The sequence below is a fragment of the Meriones unguiculatus genome, chromosome 8 (genome assembly GCF_030254825.1).
Source record: "Meriones unguiculatus strain TT.TT164.6M chromosome 8, Bangor_MerUng_6.1, whole genome shotgun sequence".
NCBI lineage: Eukaryota > Metazoa > Chordata > Mammalia > Rodentia > Muridae > Meriones > Meriones unguiculatus.
In genome coordinates, this window is record NC_083356.1 from 10,956,875 (window position 1) to 10,974,999 (window position 18,125).

Consider the following 18,125-nt stretch of genomic DNA (forward strand, 5'->3'; position numbering starts at 1 on the left):
ACATTTCAGAGACAAGTTAAAGACAGATGCCAAGCATAATCGTAATGAAAATAAAGTACCTGAAATAAATAATGAAGACAGGCAAAACTTGTACAAACAGTATAGAAGAAATGATAGTGCAGAGATATCAGTTCTTCATAACGTGATCCATATATAAGGTGTCCTTTCTGTACAAATTCCATGAGACTTTTAAACTGGAAAACTTAATTCTCAAGTGTGTATAGAAGAGTAAATGGCCAATGAAAGCCAAGATATAAGACACAGAGAGAAGACTGTGTGGGCACATGACCTACAAATGTTTCAGATATCATCTCTTAGAGAGCAATAGTAACTGAAATCATAGAATACTGATTCAGATAAATCTAATTAAGCATTGCAACTGAAAAGTACAGGAAAACTCAAATCCTCATCATGTATTCTAATGGGCTGCCAAGATGACCACATAGTCTGGCTTCTATGCCAGAATATTTCTAGAGTGCACTGATTTGACATTTTCAAGTATATACCCAAAGCAGGAGAGCCTGATTTATAAATAATAGTTATTCACATATGTAAATTAATCTGTAAAATATTAATATGTCATATACTATAATTTATATTTAAATTATTTATCTGTGTGTAATATATAAATAATTTTATCATTTATATTATAAATATTTAGATATATATTAATTTTTAAGGACAGGAAACTTTTCTACCCCTGTTAGTACACTAATTCTTAAGTTGGGTGACTAGATATTTTTTGCTTTCTGCTTCACATATGCCACAGAAGGCATTCTTACTCTTTTATAGTTAGCGATCATAGTTCAAATACCACCCAACAATAATCACTCCCAGAGATCACGTCAGAAATTACAATGCATACTTCTCATGAATACCACCTGTCTGTCTTTGTTTACTTCTTTCCTACCCAATGGCTACCTCACAGCATTCCTACCCAGTGTTTATCAAGGTGCTAATTTCTCATCAGCATCGACCACGTGGGAGCTGCCCACATGTATATAGCATAGCTTGTGATAAGAGAGGAAGACGCATTACTCACCTAATGTGAGTCTATGGAGCAAGGAGCAGCTCACTTCTTGGATTTTCTCATTGGTAGGAAATGCTTTCATGGCGTCCACCACAATGTTGTAACACCTGACATTCCCACTCATGAGGACTTCAACATTGCTGCCTGAATGTAAAAATATATGTATACGTTACATGAAAGGGAGAAAGTTTCTGCCTTCAAACATGCATACAAATGAGTCCTGTGAACAGATGATACTGTAATGGGTACAGATGCACCTGCAAACATACCAAATAGCTGCAAAGATTCTGTGTTGTTAGTTGCTAACACAACAGGGTGGAGAAATTATCTTTGGCATAAGAATAAATTGTTTTCATCTGATTCCTTGATTTAAAAATTTAAGACATCTGTAGAATTAATATTGTGGAAATTATCCTACCATCCTACCAAAAGTAATCTACAGATTCAGTGTATTTTCTGTCAAAACTCCAACACAATTATTCACAGAAATCGAATCTTCAAATCATATAGAACCCCCCCACACACAAGAGAATAGCTAGCAATCCTTAATAATGAAAGAACTTCTAGAGATACAACCACCTACCATTTAAAGTTTTATTACAGAGCTATAGTAAGAAAAACAGTGTGGTACTGGTATTACCATAAAGCTGACACATTGATCAATGGAATTAAACTGAAGACCCAGGCATAAGTCCACACAACGAGAGATACCTGATTTTTTTTTACAAAGAAACCAAAAATATACACTCAAGGGAAAAAACAAACAAACAAACAAACAAACAACATTTTCACAAATAGTGAAGATCAGAGTAGATGGCTGACAAAGAACTCAACTCCAAATGGGTCCAAGATTTCAACATAAGACCAGATACCTTGAATCTGGTCAAATAAAGTTGGAAATAGTCTTGAACTCATTGGTACAATAAATGACTTTCTGAAGAGGAGACCAATAGCACAGACACCAAGAACAACAATTAATAAATGGAACCTCGTGAAACTGAAAGGCTGCTGTATGGCACAGGACACCATTTTCTGGACAAAGTGGCAGGTTCCAGAATGGGAAAAAGAGCTTTAGCAATTACACATCACATCCAATAGAGGGTTAATATGTAAAATATATAAAGAACTAAAAAAAATGATCATCGAAGAAACAAATCATTTTAAAATGGGGCACAGAACTAAGCAGGCATTTCTCAAAAGATAAAACACACACGGCTGAGAAACACTTAAAATGTTTAATGCCTTTAGTCATCGTGGAAAAGCAAATTTAAACTACTTTGAGATTCTTTATCTTACCTCAGTCAGATGGCTGAGATTAATAAAACAGTGACATATCATGCTGGCAAGCATGTGGGGTTGAGGGAAGCCTTATATATTGCTGGTGGGAGTGTAACCTTGTACAGCCACTGTGGAGATCAGTGTGGTAAATCTCAAAAAGATGTAAATAAATCTGCCACAAGATCCAGCTATGACATTCTGAGGAATACACCCAAATGATTTTCTTTTAATCCTACAGAGATACTTGCTCATCTGTGGTCATTGCTGCTGTATTCATAACAGCCAAAAAAACTGGAAATAGCCTAGAAATCCATCAACTGGTGAATAAAGAATGAAAACGTGGTACACGATGAAATATTCAGCTGTTTAGAAATTCAAATTATGAAAGTTTCAGGCAACTGGATGGATCTGGAATTTACTCAGACCCAAAAGGACAAATGCTGCATGTTTTCTCTTATATGTAGCTGATAACTTTTAAGCTTTTGATGTATATGTTACAATTAGGAATAAAAGGTTAGGAAATAGTAACTGACTACTGGGCAGAAGAGATGCACAAAGCAAGGAAAAATATAATATTTCATGTAGTAATAAAATAGAAGCTAAAATGGAGGGTTTAAAATGAAGGGGGTAAAAGAGCAGGGTAAAATATGGGAAGAGACTTTATGTTTAAAGGACATTTAAAAAGTTATATTGAAGCCTACTACTGTAAAATCTTCTTAAAATATATACATATATGTAAAGAATCTAAATGAAGTCACCAAATAATAGATGAGACAGTGCCTCAACTACATATCTTATTGCTATCAAGTAAAACCTCCAGTGCCAGGAATGGATTGCATATAGTTTAGTCATTGACCAAAGGGATCTCATTGAACATGCTCCTTCCAGATATCATAGGCCACTGTCAAGGTTGTTGGTTGTTCTCTGAAACCTGATGGTAAGGTCCTATGACTTAAGACAATATTCATTTATATCATCAAACATGGAGAAGTCGAGCAGGTTCCTAAATAGAAATTTTCCACTACTGAGTAGCATTCCTAGTACCTAAAGGTACTAACCATCAGAATCACCCAGCTACAAATCTTGTAACCTGCAATAGTGACCTATCTGCAAAATGAACTCATGCAATAGTGGAATAAATGTTATGAGAATAACTCATCACATTTTTAATTGAATTTAAGACCTACTTGGTGAAGTAGAACCCATATTTGACACTGCTAAAGTGGCCAAGAATCTAAGATTAGATAAGTCAGGGGTCTAAGGAAAAAAACTAATAGTATTATTCTGCTAAGGAACACAGCAGCAAAATTACTTCTAATGACATACTGCTATAATTACAGATCAATGTCTCATTGAACCCTTATCAGAGAAGCTCTTTCTTGCAATAGAAGGCAAACAACAAAGAGACCTACAACTGAACAAGGTACAGATTGTGAAAGACACTGGAGCACTCAATCTGTCCTAGTTATGGTTATTATTTCTGTGATAAAACACCATGGCCAAAAACAAGTTAGGGAGGAAAGGATTTTTTTGGCTTATACTTTCACAAGGCTGTCCATCACTGCAGGAAGTCAGGAAGAGAACTCAAGAAGGGCTGAAACCTGGAGGCAGGAGCTGATGCGGAGGCCATAAAGGGGTGCTGCTTACTGGATTGCTCTCCATGGCTTTTTCAACATGCTTTCTTATGGAACTCAAGATCGTCAGTCTAGAGATGACACCACCAACAGTGGGCTGAACCCCCCCACCATCGATCACTCATCTAAAAGTGTCAAGATTTTATAGAGTCCCTTTCTCAACTGAGGTTCCTTCCTTTCAGATGACTCTAGCTTATTTCAAGTTGACATAAAACTAACCAACACAAGTGACCCCTTGTAAACTTGACGTACAAACATATCATTGTTAAACCATAACGTTTCTTTCAATTTGTCCCCAAGATCACACATAAATTCCAACATTACATTATAAACATCTTTAAATTTAAAAGTCCCACAGTCTTTAAAATCTAAACTACTTAAAACTTCAGTCTCTTTTACAATCCAAAATCTCGTTAAAAGCTCAAAGTCTCTGTGGGCTCCTTAAAATAAAAAATAAGTTAAATACTCTCTTACTTCAGGAGGGAAGAACCAGAACACAGTCACAAACAAATAAAAGCAAAACTAGGCTCCATCTGTGTGAATAACTCAATGTCTAATGTCTGGTACCTACTCATTATCTTATGTGCTCCTCCACAAGACTTCAGTTTCTTCTCCATCTCTATCTTCTGAGGCATATACAACATGTCTTGTAGGCTCCAGTTGGCTCCACTCCATGGCTGCTGCTATTCTGGGTGGTCAGACCACGGTACTGACATCTTCAAAATGGAGGGGTCTCTGCTGCAACTAGGCTTTTGCAATTTTCACCACTAGCCTTTCCTGGGCTTTCTTTGCTACTGAGAATGCGTCTTCTCAATGCCATACCATGGCCTCTCACAGACCAGATCTTCAGTTGCTTTTCATGTCCCCTTCATGCTTTCAAAACCAATACCACCTGGGTGACTCTTAACAGTACAAGTCTGACTGCCAATATCAGGACTACCTTGGACACCTCTGAAATTCAGGTTCTGTGTGCTGTCTCTGAGAAAGTACATTCTATATTTCACCTCAGTGATACTGGTCTCTTCTTAACTACCAGTAATTTCCTAGCTCCAGATGACCATTATTGATAGTTCCAGCAAAGCAAAGGTTTTACTTTAGTGGTTCTGGTATGTTGATAATCACAGATGATTCATCAACCCTAGTTAATCAGAACCATATTCTTAACTAAAAATTTTCACTAGTCCTGATAAAGTCTTATAGGTACTCTCAAACTTCCCTCTGGGACCTCACAAGGCCTCCATCATTTGCATCTCTCTCAACACTTTTATATCATCCAAGATCCCATAGAACAGCTCACTAAACTTTGAACACTTACTGGATTTTCTAGAACAAAGTTCCATGGTCCTTCCACAATTCTCCCTAAAACAACATGGCCAAGTCTGTTACAGCAATATCCGCAATCCTGGTACCAACTTCTGTCTTAGTTAGGGTTATTATTGCCACCATGAGACACCATGAGCAAAAGCAAGTTGGGGGTGAAATGGTTTATTTTCCTTACATTTCCATACCATAGTCCATCACAGAAGAAAATCAGGACAATATTTCCCTACCCTCAAAAAGTTAGGAACTTGAAGGCAGAAGCTGAGGCAGAGAGCATGGAGGGCTTATTGGCTTCCTCTCCTTGGCTTGCTCAGTCTACTTTCTTATAGAATTCAGGACCACCAGCCCAAAATGGGCTGAGCCCTTCCATATCAATCACTAATTTAAAAATTGTCACATAGCCATATTTTATGGAGTTATTTTCTCAGTTGAATCCACCCACCTCCAGATAACTCTAGCTTGTATCAAGTTGACATAAAACTAGCCAGCATGTAGTCCTAAATGGGATGTCTTCATCAAACCTCTTCTCTCAGGGGTCAGGGAGATAAGTGGAAGAGGAGGCAGAGAAACTGTCAGAGCCAGAAGTGATAGTAGGCTCTAAGGAAAGAGTGTCCTTCAGACACAACCAGAATGATGTACATAGGAATTCAACAAAAACTGTTGCAACATGCACAAGGCCTTCACATGTTTAAGCCAGATGGGTTCCCAGTACTGAGAAGGGGAGCTAAACACAGGCTTATTCTCCTAAAAAGTTATCTGCAATAGATAGACCCTGGCAAAAAGAAGTCGGTTTTCTCCAGTGGAGTGTCCATGGATATATGGACCACACTTGAGGGCAGGGCTCATTTCCAGGAGTAGTTCGCCAACACAAAACAAACTCCATGGTGGGGTGTGTGTGTGTGTGCACCTTTTGTCTCATTTTGTTTTGGTCTTATTAGTCTTTTGCTTATTTGTTTTGACTATTTTTTGAAAGAGGGAGAGAAAGAAAGAACATAAAGTTGGTGGGTAGAGAGGTGGGGAGATTCTGGTAGGAGTTGGGAGAATGGGAAACGGGGTCAAAATATATTGGATGTAAAAATGTTTTGTGTTTATAATTTAAGACAAAGGAAGTTCATTAAAGATTTTGTACATGTCCAAAAAGAGTCACATAAGATGTCAAATAAATGAGCTCAGATGTCTACTTTCCTGTCTGGCCATTGATTTTTTTTTACATCTTTTCCTCACCCAAGGGGAAAAAAAAATCATGTCATACATTAGAACTGTGAAAATACACTTGGATCTATTCCCTCCATCCTAGAAAAACAGCCAATAAAAGAGGCAGAAATCATGAACTTCCTGGAGAAGGCAGATGGGAGGGACACAGAGAAATACAACAATGAAATACAGCAAGGCACTGATGTTAGTCAGGCAGAGAGAAAAGAAAGAATCGGGGGGGGGGTGGAGAGACTGCTGTGAACGTGTGTGGGATGACAGTTCCATTTCTGAAATTAATGTTGACTACTCAACAAACAGAAAAATATCTGTCCGTGAAAGACTTTTCCTAGCATAGCTAAAACTAACCAAGTACTTATAAAAGACAACACTTTAATGTTTAAATGAAATTGTAAGACACTAAAATATTTTTTTTAGACTTATAAGAATGAAAGGAAACAGCCCGGTAAAAAGCCTTTGCAGTAGAGTCTTGATTCCTCACTGTTGTCTGCCGCTTGCTTTGACCTTTGGGTTATGAATCGACACATTTTAACTGGATTATGTCAGAAGTGGGTGGAAGACAATGAATTCCAAAAGCAGTCAGCCCAAAATAAATGAATAATGGACAGAGCACAGGAAAAGCACAGGGTAGAATACAGCCATCTTGCTGGCAGTGATGACTCAGGAATTGAAAAGTATGGCACTCCACTTTGGAATTATTTATTGTTCATTCTCATCCTCATTTGACTGATTTTCTGGAGAAAAGAAAATGCTGTGTTTTTACAAACATAGTAAAGAAGCCCTTTTCCCAAAAGCATTTGTTTTTTGGCCTTGCAGCACTGAAGTCTCAGTCTGTTGTAACTGAACTCATACATGTATAGCATGTGTGTACTGTATGTGTAATGTTATGTGTATTATATGAAACATAATATACATATAAAAAAGCATAAAAATTCCTATTGTACCACAGGGTTGATGATTTTGTAACACATTATTATATACCAAGTATTAATTTATATTCTTCACACTAAATTACTAATGTAATCCAGAAACTTTATATGTGTGATGATGAAAACACTGCTATTACATGCATGTTTGTAACCTGCTCAACCACACAAAGAAACGTGAAATGCTAGTGTGCACGTATGAAGCAGAATCGGAAGCACATTTTACCCGGCTAGTAGTTTACTAGTAGCGTGTAGAGCAAATTATTTCTTCTGATTTGTGCTTTTTGATGAAGTGGCTAAATTCATTAGCATCAATAAAGGCTAAAGACGTTTCACAACAGAGTTCAAAGCCTTCTGGATGAGGTTTTGAGTGGCCTGAAAACCCAGAGTTTTTCAGGCTGCCACGTCGCGCGCGCGCACATACATTCATAAAAGCAGTTTGCTGAGTGGCACTCTCCTGCTCCACATCTTTCTGTTCGGCGGCGGTCGGGGGGTTGTTGCTGTTGTTTTTTAGCACTGAGGATTGAGCTTAAGGCTTCAAGAAAGGCAAGCATTTGACCAACAAGCTGTACCGCCAATACTTACCGTATTTATTTTTATTATTGTTTTGAGACATGTTCCTCCTCAGTTGCCTTGTCAGGCTTTGAATGCAGCCTCCCGCGTAGCTGAGATTTCACACCTGAGCTACGGGCCCAGCTGCCTCCATATGGTTACGTTCCTCACGTCCAGCTCCTACTCACTTCCCTGTATTCAAGGCTGCCGTAAACCTCCCTACATGCCAGGTTCTCAGCGTCCAAGACTCTCCACGAGCTCTGCCCTTGCTCTCTATTTGTTCTTGCAACCACAGGAATTTCTGCACTAGGCTGCCTGGCACCCATCTCAAATCATATCTGTGTTTCCTACTGTACCATGAACTCAGAAGAGGCAAGGCACGCATTTATGCTTTTCACTGCTGCTTCCCCTGCACTGAGCCCAGAACCGGATGCAACACCGTCCAAAGAAATAGGAATAAGTGAATGAATCGGTGAATGGAGAAGTTTAGCATCCACGGGGCTCCACAAAAATAAAAATAATAAAAATAAACCATATTACATTTAGAAGAGAGACACGACACGGCTCTGCGGAGACAAAGCGGAAATGGCGCAGAGAGTGTACTCACAAGGAACCGCCAGGGAATGCAAGCAGCAGAGTACGTGATGCACAATCTCCTGGTCCCTTCCGAAGCTGCTGAGTGTGCTCAGCAGTACCCTGTAATCCTTGTTCTCGATGAACTCAATCAGCTGTTCCTCAGAAACTAAACCGGGAAGGAGAACAACAGGAGCGTGTTATAAGGCGACATAAAGTCTTAATTCCTGAAAAAAAAAATATCTCTTGAGCACAAAACATTGCAAACTACAGTGTAACTAAACTGAAATTGTTTCCACAAAAAAACGACATGGAAATTTAAAACATTAAATCCGTTCGAAACATTAAAAAATAGTTCTGCTTTGAACTGGTTATACCATCTTTTGAAATGAGAAATATTAGGTACCCAATAGTTCTCAGAAAAAAAAAATAATAAAAGTATGTACAAAATCTTTGGGGGAGTCTGTAGCAGCCTACCCAGTACAATAACTACAATGTCCTGGAGGGAATATGGTCTGATTCTGATCTTTGATGATAAAGATGGTCCATTGGGATGAACACCCAATGAGCCTCACCCACTGGTAATAAAGATGGCCCTTAGGGATGAGCATCCTATGGATATGGTTACTGATAATAAAGACGACCCATTAGAAATGAGTAGTTTACAGTACTGACTGGCTGATTATGACTAGCTTTTCTGCTTTATTTTTTTTTTAACTTGTGTGTATTATGTGCCTGTTTGCCAATAGGTGCAGCGCATGCCCAAAGTACCCAAGGAGGCCAGAAGAGATGCTCAGATCCCGTAGAACCAGCGTTACAGGTGGTTGTAAGAAACACAGTGTGGTGCCGGACTAGACTTGAACCTCGATCCTCTGCATGAGCAGCAGGTGCCGTCTCTCTAGCCCCTCTTTTTGATATTTAAAAGTCAGGGATTTATGGTAGACTGCTGAAGGGAAACTCAGCTAAGCATGTCAGTTCAAAAGTTGTTAACTTGGGAAGTGCCAAGTGACTGGACTTTCAAATACTCAATGTCTTAATGGTTTTCCATGAGAGGTCAAAACCCGTTATTTACTTTTTTAATTAGAGTATGTTGAGCTCCATTTAGAGTTATTTTTAAAGTGAGAACTTTAAAAAAAAAAAAAAACTGCTTCAAAACCTGGCCTGTTAGGTTGAGAATAGCACCACCAAAATGTTGGACAATACAGCTCTGTGTAAGCAATCTTAATTGTTTCCAACTGTATGCCAGCACGTCCACGTAAAACAGTGTGAAACTGGTTAGAGTCGTTTAATTAGTAACAGAGGCCATGGAGCCTTTACCTTTGGTAGTACAGTGTCTGCATTATACTACTATCTTTTCAATTTTTCATAATCATCTTTATTAGATAACCTTTCAAGATTAACTCTATTAACTAAATTATTCTCTAGGGAAACTTGATACGCCTGAAATTTTTTTTTCTCATATTTGTATGATACGTCCTATGCCCTAAGCACTAAGATTCTCTTTGAATTAAGATTCTCCTGTTTAATAATTGCTAGTCTATGTCAGTCTGTCCTGGACTGTTACAGAGTTACAGGCCCTGCTCTGAGATAACAGATTTCAAAGTTTATCCTGCTTGTAACACAGAGAAGACAGCTTGAAAGATGTGAAGTTCTTTCACTCCTCGCTGGCAGCCTCCACAGAGCCTGATCATCGAAGAGCTGAGTCCCCAAAGGGGTGGCGTCTGCTGTGCGCTAACTAGGTGCTAACCTCAGGCAGTTTGTTCACCTCTCCTACCCATTTCCTAATCTAGTCAGCGAAATGACTGGACAAAACCAGCTCCAACAGTGCACAATAATTCATTATCAGTTTCTGAGGCTGCTGTGAAATGCCTATCAGTCTTGTTTCTCAAGGACACTCTGCGACCGCCCGGTTCTCTACCCAGATCCTGTAACAATTTCAAGTTCGACAAGATCCAAAATCGTAACTCTACTTGACATCGTAAGCTGTACTTGATGTCATAGTTTTCGGTTTTCTTCTTAACGCCCATACAAGCCACTTGGCAGAGTGAACTCAAAAAGTTATGCAGGGGAAGGAAGGCTACTGTAACTGCATGAATTATAACCTGCGAGTGAAATTCACACCACAGAAAGAAGCATTGCTGCCAACCCAAGCTTGCCTCCCGTTGTCAATAGTATTATTTTATATAATTTTTTTCTCTTCAATTATGTACAACTTTCCCCAGCACAAGCCATTCTTCTTATGCATACCTCAAAATAAAGAATTTACATATTTAAATACCTCTTTCAAAAAGCACATGTAAAGCCTTGCATCCAAGTTTCTGGACTTCACCATTGGCTGAGTACGTGTTCATGGCATCAAAAATTAACAAGAAAATATCACATTCTTCATCCAGTATCAGCAAGGTGATTTTACCTAATTTGAAAACAATGCAGTGGAAGTAAAGAGCTGCTTTGGAAGTTGATACATTAATTTTTGCATGAGGCTATGAATGTTCTTATGGACTTTTATTTTTGATCGACCATTTCTTTGTCCCACATGTTATCCTTATCAATCTCTTTCCAGGTGGGATAAATCACATTCACTTTACTACTTTTGTCACAACACACACACACATACACACACACACAGAGCCTAGGCCTCCTGTCTTAACACTCTTGAAATGCATTCCTGTCTGCCTCTTGCCCATTGGCATCGAAATATTCTGTGAATACCCTGAACTGAGCCTACCCTTGCTCCTGTTCTTCATCAACAAGGCCAAATACCCAAAAGAAATTTTCCCATCCTCATGCTTCCAAAAACTCCCTCTCTCTTCCATTTTGTCTAACCAATGAGCCAATTCATTTCATTAAGAGCCAAGACATTCAAGTGTTAGCTCCTAAATACTTCAAAGCTCTCTCTGAATAAGCTAGTTCAGCTTCCCTGTCCAACTGGGGGTCTCTTCCCATCTCACCAAGAATGCAGAAATACTTGTTTACTTCTTCTGAATATTCTAAGCTTCTGTCCAACTATTGGTAGTTCAGTCCCTGGACTGTAATTCTGAAATCTGAATGTGATCCTGATGTCCCTCTGGAGACTTCCAAGTCCTTCTCTCACCCCTCAGTACACTAAACAGTGTCCTGAGCCCAACCCTGATTCAAGTCTAGATAAGCTACACCCTCTGCTCCTCTTAAAGCCTTCCTCCAATTCCTCTTTGAATTTGAATTCGACCAACACTTTCCTGCCATAACCTAAGATGTAACACAAGTAACACCCAATCTGTCAACAAAAGTAATGGTCATGGAATAGGGTTGATAGCAGCAAACACTGAAACTTTTGCCAGGTTTGTGTGTGTGCTTGTGACATTGGGGACTGAACCCAGAACCTCATGCGTGCTAAGTGGGGGCTGACTACTAAGCCAAACTCCTGGACTCAGTCATAGCGATTGTTTTTGTGGCACAAATGTGTCTATCACTAGTTGATTTGCTTCATTAAAACACATTTAATCAACACTAAGATAGGTTCAAACCCCACTGTAGAGGTAAACACTGAGCCAGGAAGAGGTTAAGTAATCCAAGTGAAGTGACCCAAGCACTTTGCCAAGCTCTCGATTAACAGTTACTAGGAGGCCTGGCTGGGTTAGAACTAAGCAGGTCAGCCAGGTGGGGGGTGCACAGTGTCACCCCAGCGCTTGCGGTGTGGAGTGCTGAGATGAAGATCGTGAGTTTTAAACAAGCCTGGGCCACATAGAGAGTTCAAGGCCAGTCTGTACTATAAAGTGAGACCCTGTCCTAAGAAGTAAAAGAACACCCAGCTTTAGACGGGTCACATACATTTGTAACCCCACAGGGGAATTTGGCTGCTCTCACCTCTGTGGCAAGTTGCATCATATTTGTCTTATCATACGTTTCTCGCTGCACTTCAGTCATTTCCCTATGTGCATTATTAGCTCATTAAATCAGTAAAAATTAAATTAAATTGAAGTCCAGTTTTTCATATCTCAAATGTCCGGCAGTCATGTAGATCTACTTGCTATGGGCCACACATGGACGATTTCCATCACTGCAGAAGGGCCACCGGAGTCAGTACTCAATGGTGACAAATGAGAAATGAACTGAGAGAAAACTGAAGTCCCCAAGGATGAGGGTTAAAACTAGTCAGTACATGCCATTAAACAATTTAGTTAAAGGCTTTTTGGGAGTCCCGGTCTCCTGTCCTCTGTGCTTTTGCTTTCTTTTTCTTTCTCTTGGGGGTCTTCATTAGCAGGACCAATGAGGATATTAATACCTCCCACTCACCTAGGAAGCCTCCCTTTAGTTTCTTAGGCTTTCTGTAGCTCTGCCTACAAAATTCTTTTGTTTTTTTTTTTTTGTTGTTGTTCAATGAATGGCCTCCCATTCATTTGGGATTATATATAGTCTTCTTAACAAACATGGCTATCACAGCAATGACCACAACTATTACACCATCTCAAAATCTTGGCTTGGATCTATTTGCCTCTTGGCAGAAGTCACCTTAGCAAACAAACAAACAAAAAACCTGGTGTGTGCAAACAGACCCTGATTGTGACACTAGGTGGCTGAGGTCACCTCTCTGCTCACCAGTATTTCTCACCCAGAAAGATAAGGAAAATGCCTATCTGGGGTGAAAAAAAAAAAAAGGTTTTGAAAGCCTGGAAAGGATGTTACACATGAAGCCAGAATCCGGCAAGCACTTAAGAAGTCATATCACATGCTTTATCAAAGACGAGCTACAGAAGAGACTTTGAAGGTCTGCACGGAGCATGTGAGTTATGGGAGCACATTGGGGAAGCCATGATGGAACTGGAAACAGGAAAAGGGGAGAAGCACACAAGCAACATTAGGAACCAAGGTGCCAGATGAGGTCTGAGAGAAACAGGAGGCATGAAGGAAGCGGACACAGACTCTCCAGAAACCACTGGCGCTTACTTTTCGCTCTGACCCTGATAACTGTGAGCACTAAGAAGCTGTGGCCAGCACTCACCTGACTCCAGGAGGAGATCTAAGGCTTTTAGCCCAACTGTTGACAGGTTTACATTGGCATGGTGGACAGTCAGCATTTTAAGAATCAGTCTGGAATAAAAAAAAGCAAAATCATATGACAATGAAATGTCATAAGCAAAGCACTGTATATAGTGGTCACACAGCGTATACAGGTTATACAGTAGGCAAAGCACCTGCTGCCACACCTGAAGTCAAACCCTGGAGCCCACATGGTGGAAGGAAGAGCTGGTTTCCACACATTGTCCTCTGACTCACACATGTGTCCAATAGCATGCAGTTGTCCCCCAACACAAGCATACAAACATACACTCACATAGACACAAAATCAATCAAGCACTTAATAAATGCATTTTTGACACAAGTTTTTACTATGTACAGTGGGCAAGAAACTCACTCATTGTATAGATCAGGCTCGCCATGATCTCATGGAGTTTCCCCTGCCTCTACCTCTCTGTTGCTGGGGTTAAAGGTGTGTACCCCCATGCAAACCTGAATGTATTTCTTTTGTTGAAGAAAGTTTGGACTCAGAGATTGTGTAAATCTAAAACAGTATTTAGGCACTGTTTTTTTTTTTTTTTCACTCACTATTCATTTGCTATATTTTGTTCTGTTCAGCAAGGCTCAGATGATATGTATGAAATGTCTGATGCTCTGAATAAAGTTGGCTATTGCATGAGACCTTAGTCAGCCTCGTTTTCAGGCTCCACACTCCCAGGTTCATGGGGCCAAGTAGAGCAGGAAACACATTCTCACTATCCCTCGCATCGCTAATACCAAAGAGGCTCCCACTCTTGATGCTGGTTAACATTGGAGGGGAAAAATTTGGCGACAGAGAAAAATATCTTACAAAAATTTTACTACAATCTTCTAATGTAGAGGGCAGGGTCCCTCCCCCAGTCACAGACCCAGATCTGACTTAGAGCAGAAGCATAAACGACAAACTGGGGCTTGAGTGGGTAAGCATGGGAGTGGGAGAGCGAATACGTGAATCATAGTTCCTCTAGACACAGTTTCACAATCAGCCCAAACATTTGGTTTGCTCTGGAGTATGAGGAGGTGAGGCAAGCATTATCACAGTGTTCTGTGATAGTGTTGATTAAATAAACTTGGGGAAATCTTGGAAATTCTCAAACAAACCAAACAGAAATTAAGTAAAATCAGAATGACTAATAATAAATATACAGTGGGCGAATCTTCATTAAATGTTACAGAGCTGACACAGGGAAATTCACAGTTAAGTTTGAAGACGGCTGTTTTCCTCAAACCATACAGTAGAAACAAAAAACTAGCAACACCCACATATTAGACGTGGGAAACATGTAAACACTAATGCCTATAATAACTCATTAGGAACAGACACTCCATTACACACTATGTACATTTTCTGGTAAACATTATAGAATCCAGTTTTTCATAAAACATATTTTTTCTCAAGCAAAGCAGCATTGCAGGTAAGATACCTCCATGATTACCTAATGACAGCGGGTACTTCTATAAATGTCCAGAAAGTATGTCTTTAAAAAAAAAAAAACGATTTCCCTAGAAATATTTTTTCTTCAAGTTTCTTACTTAATTTTAGCTATAAATGTGGTCTTATTAGACAAATTACGCTGAAAGCTTCACTCAGATGACTGGTAGACAATCACCTAGACTAGGATGCAGAGGGCTGGGAAAGAATCTATTTCCTCTTTCCTCTTCCTCTTGCAAGCCACAGTCTACATTCACTGAGATTAACATGCACAGACACATGCACATGAAGACAGTAGAGCATGGCTACTGTAAAACTTCAGTAGAGTAATTATAATGAGTAGTTATAATGAGGGCTTCCAGAATTGATTCCTTGGTTGCCGTGATTTGTAAAGAAGTCTGTGGATTACATCAGTTCCACTGCTAGTAGTCAAAAGCTTGCTTCCTTTCGTCTTAAGTCATAGTCAAAAATCTTACACCTTAACCATTTATATAGCTGCAGAATTGTGTTCTTAAAGTTGTCTCACCTGATGTTTTACCATCAACGCTAGTTCGCTAACTCACAAATCAGGTTTAAAGATCTCTATGAATATAAGTCATTGATTTAAGAAAAAAAAATATATGCTTTGAAGAAATCGGCCAGAATGTTTTGGGATGGCAAAGGATGCCATATATAATTTTTTTTTTAATGCAGTTTATCTCCACACATCTGTCATACTTACCGGTGAATCCCAAGGACTTCCCAATCATTTCCAACATCCTGTGGTCCTATTAAGCTTTGCAATGTCCCTGGACAGACTTCTATTAATTTGCACAAAAGGGACCAACCCACCTGAAAGCAAGAAAGGTAAATATTTTCCTTTTTATTTTAAAGAAATATTTTCATGTACCCAGGTTAGATGCAAAGTGGTTAAACTCACTTTGCAACCAAGAACGACCTTGACCTTCTGGTCCTCCTTTCTCCACATCTAAAACGCTGGACTTCCAACCAGGCACCTCCTACCACACCCAGTTTATGGGATGCTAAGGATGACTGAATCCAGGCCGAATCTTCCTTTAGGTTATATACACACTCTACCAAACGGGCTGTGTCCTCAGCCCTACACCCACGTTTTCAAAGGTTGCTAGTAGATGAACCAATCATGAATATCCATTTTAATGGAATAGATAATGATATCATTTTTAACAATCATTTCAAGACAAAACAAAACCACCCTAAAATGCTTTACGAGAAATGAAACTAAGGTGTGTACTTAGATTACCCATTGCTTTAAAGCCACACACAAGTGGAGCACAAAGGTATTATGGCATTTTTGAATAATTATGAAACAGACACCCTCGTTATCTAAGTTAAACAAAATAAAGAACTATCTTAGAAAACATACTAAAATTATTAAGCAACAATGGCTATACTAACACCGTATTATTTTCAACATATAAATATCTCTGACATGATCTTTCCCAAGAATTCAAGATTTTGATTACAAAAAGAGGGCGGGGCTTGGAATGGAAAGCGGGAGGAAGCTGGAGGGTTTTCGTGGCAATGGGAAATGACTGGCTTTGGGTAGCTGAGTCACTTGGGGAGGCCTGTATGTGGTACCATCCTGACTGAACCTGTATCTGTTACAGGAGCTGTAATAGCAGGTAGAACAGCTAAGTGCCCCTTTCATTCCCCTCAATGTCTGCCTGTGAACTGTGGGGTCTAGTGGTCACAAGTGCCCTAAAACTCTCCACATTTATGCATGACATATGAGCTTATCAATGCATTTTAAATACAACTTTAAAAAAAGAAAAGAGTTGCAGGTTTTATGTGTTTGGATGTTTTGCCTACGTGTGTATGTGTCTCTACCAGCTGTGGGCTGATGCCTGGAGGTCAGAAGATGGTATCACTTCTCCCACACTCAAGTTGGCTCTGTAAGAAACACTGTGACTAAAAAAAGCAACTCGGGAAGGAAAGGGTTTATTCCATCTTACAGCTTACAATCTACCGTGAAGGGAAGCTGAAATAAGCACTCAAGGCAAGAACCTGCAGGAAAGAACTGATCAGAGACTGTGGAGAAATGCTTCTCACTGGCCTGCTTACCTGGCTTTCATTTTTTAAAATTTTATTATATTTATTACAATGTATTCATTTTGTATCCCAGCTGTAGCCCCTTCCTTCATCCCACCCAATACCACCACTCCTCCCTTTTCCCACCACTCCTCCCTCTTCCCCTCCCATGACCCTTCCCCAGTCCACTGATAGGGGAAGTCCTCCTCCCCTTCCATCTGACCCCAGCCTATCTGTTCTCATCAGTACTGTTCGAATTGTCTTCCTCTGGGCCTGGTAAGGCTGCTCTCTACTCAGGAGGAGGTGATCAAAGAGGCAGCCACTGAGTTCATGTCAGAGAAAACCCTGTTCCCCTTACTAGGACACCCCTTGGACACTGAGCTGCCATGGGCTACATCTGTGCAGGGGTTCTAGGTTATCTCCATGAATGGTCCTTGGTTGGAGTATCAGTCACAGAAAAGACCCCTGGGCCCAGATTTTTTTGGTTCTGTTGCTCTCCTTGTGGAGCTACAGGCCCCTCCATGTCTTTCTATCTCCCCCTTCTTTCATAAGATTCCCTGCACTCTGCCCAAAGTTTGGCTATGAGTCTCAGCATGCTGGAGAGGATGTGGAGAAAGGGGAACCCTCCTCCATTGCTGGTGGAAATGAAAACTTGTACAACAACTTTGGAAATCAATCTGGCACTTTCTCAGACAATTAGGAATACTGCTTCCTCAAGATCCAGCTATACCACTCCTAGGCATATATCCAAAATATGCTCAAGTACACAATAAGGACATTTGCTCAATCATGTTCATAGCAGCTTTATTCGTAATAGCCAGAAACTGGAAACAACCCAGATGTCTCTCAGTTGAGGAATGGATACAGGAATTATGGTACATTTACACAATGGAATATTACTCAGCAATTAAAAACAAAGAAATCATGAAATTTGCAGGCAAATGGTAGGAACTAGAAAAGATCATCCTGAGTGAGGTTTCCCAGAAGCAGAAAGACACACACGGTGTATAAGTGGATATTAGACATATCATATAGGATAATCATGCTAAAATCTGTACACCTAAAGAAGCTAAGCAAGAAGG

At 39.8% G+C, this 18,125-nt stretch overlaps 1 protein-coding gene across 5 annotated transcripts in view; it reads right to left on the reverse strand.

The window, feature by feature from the left end:
- Nucleotides 1–18,125, reverse strand: part of Lrrk2 (leucine rich repeat kinase 2) — a 146,253-nt gene that overhangs the window by 110,813 nt on the left and 17,315 nt on the right. For all 5 annotated transcript variants that reach the window (XM_060388793.1, XM_060388790.1, XM_060388789.1 and 2 more), the window contains 5 exons: nt 15,716–15,825; nt 13,507–13,595; nt 10,804–10,938; nt 8,560–8,694; nt 1,043–1,174 (listed from right to left, as the gene is read on the reverse strand). In XM_060388793.1, the coding sequence (XP_060244776.1) occupies nt 1,043–1,174; nt 8,560–8,694; nt 10,804–10,938; nt 13,507–13,595; nt 15,716–15,825 (601 nt within the window). The remainder of the gene's footprint in view (nt 1–1,042; nt 1,175–8,559; nt 8,695–10,803; nt 10,939–13,506; nt 13,596–15,715; nt 15,826–18,125) is intronic.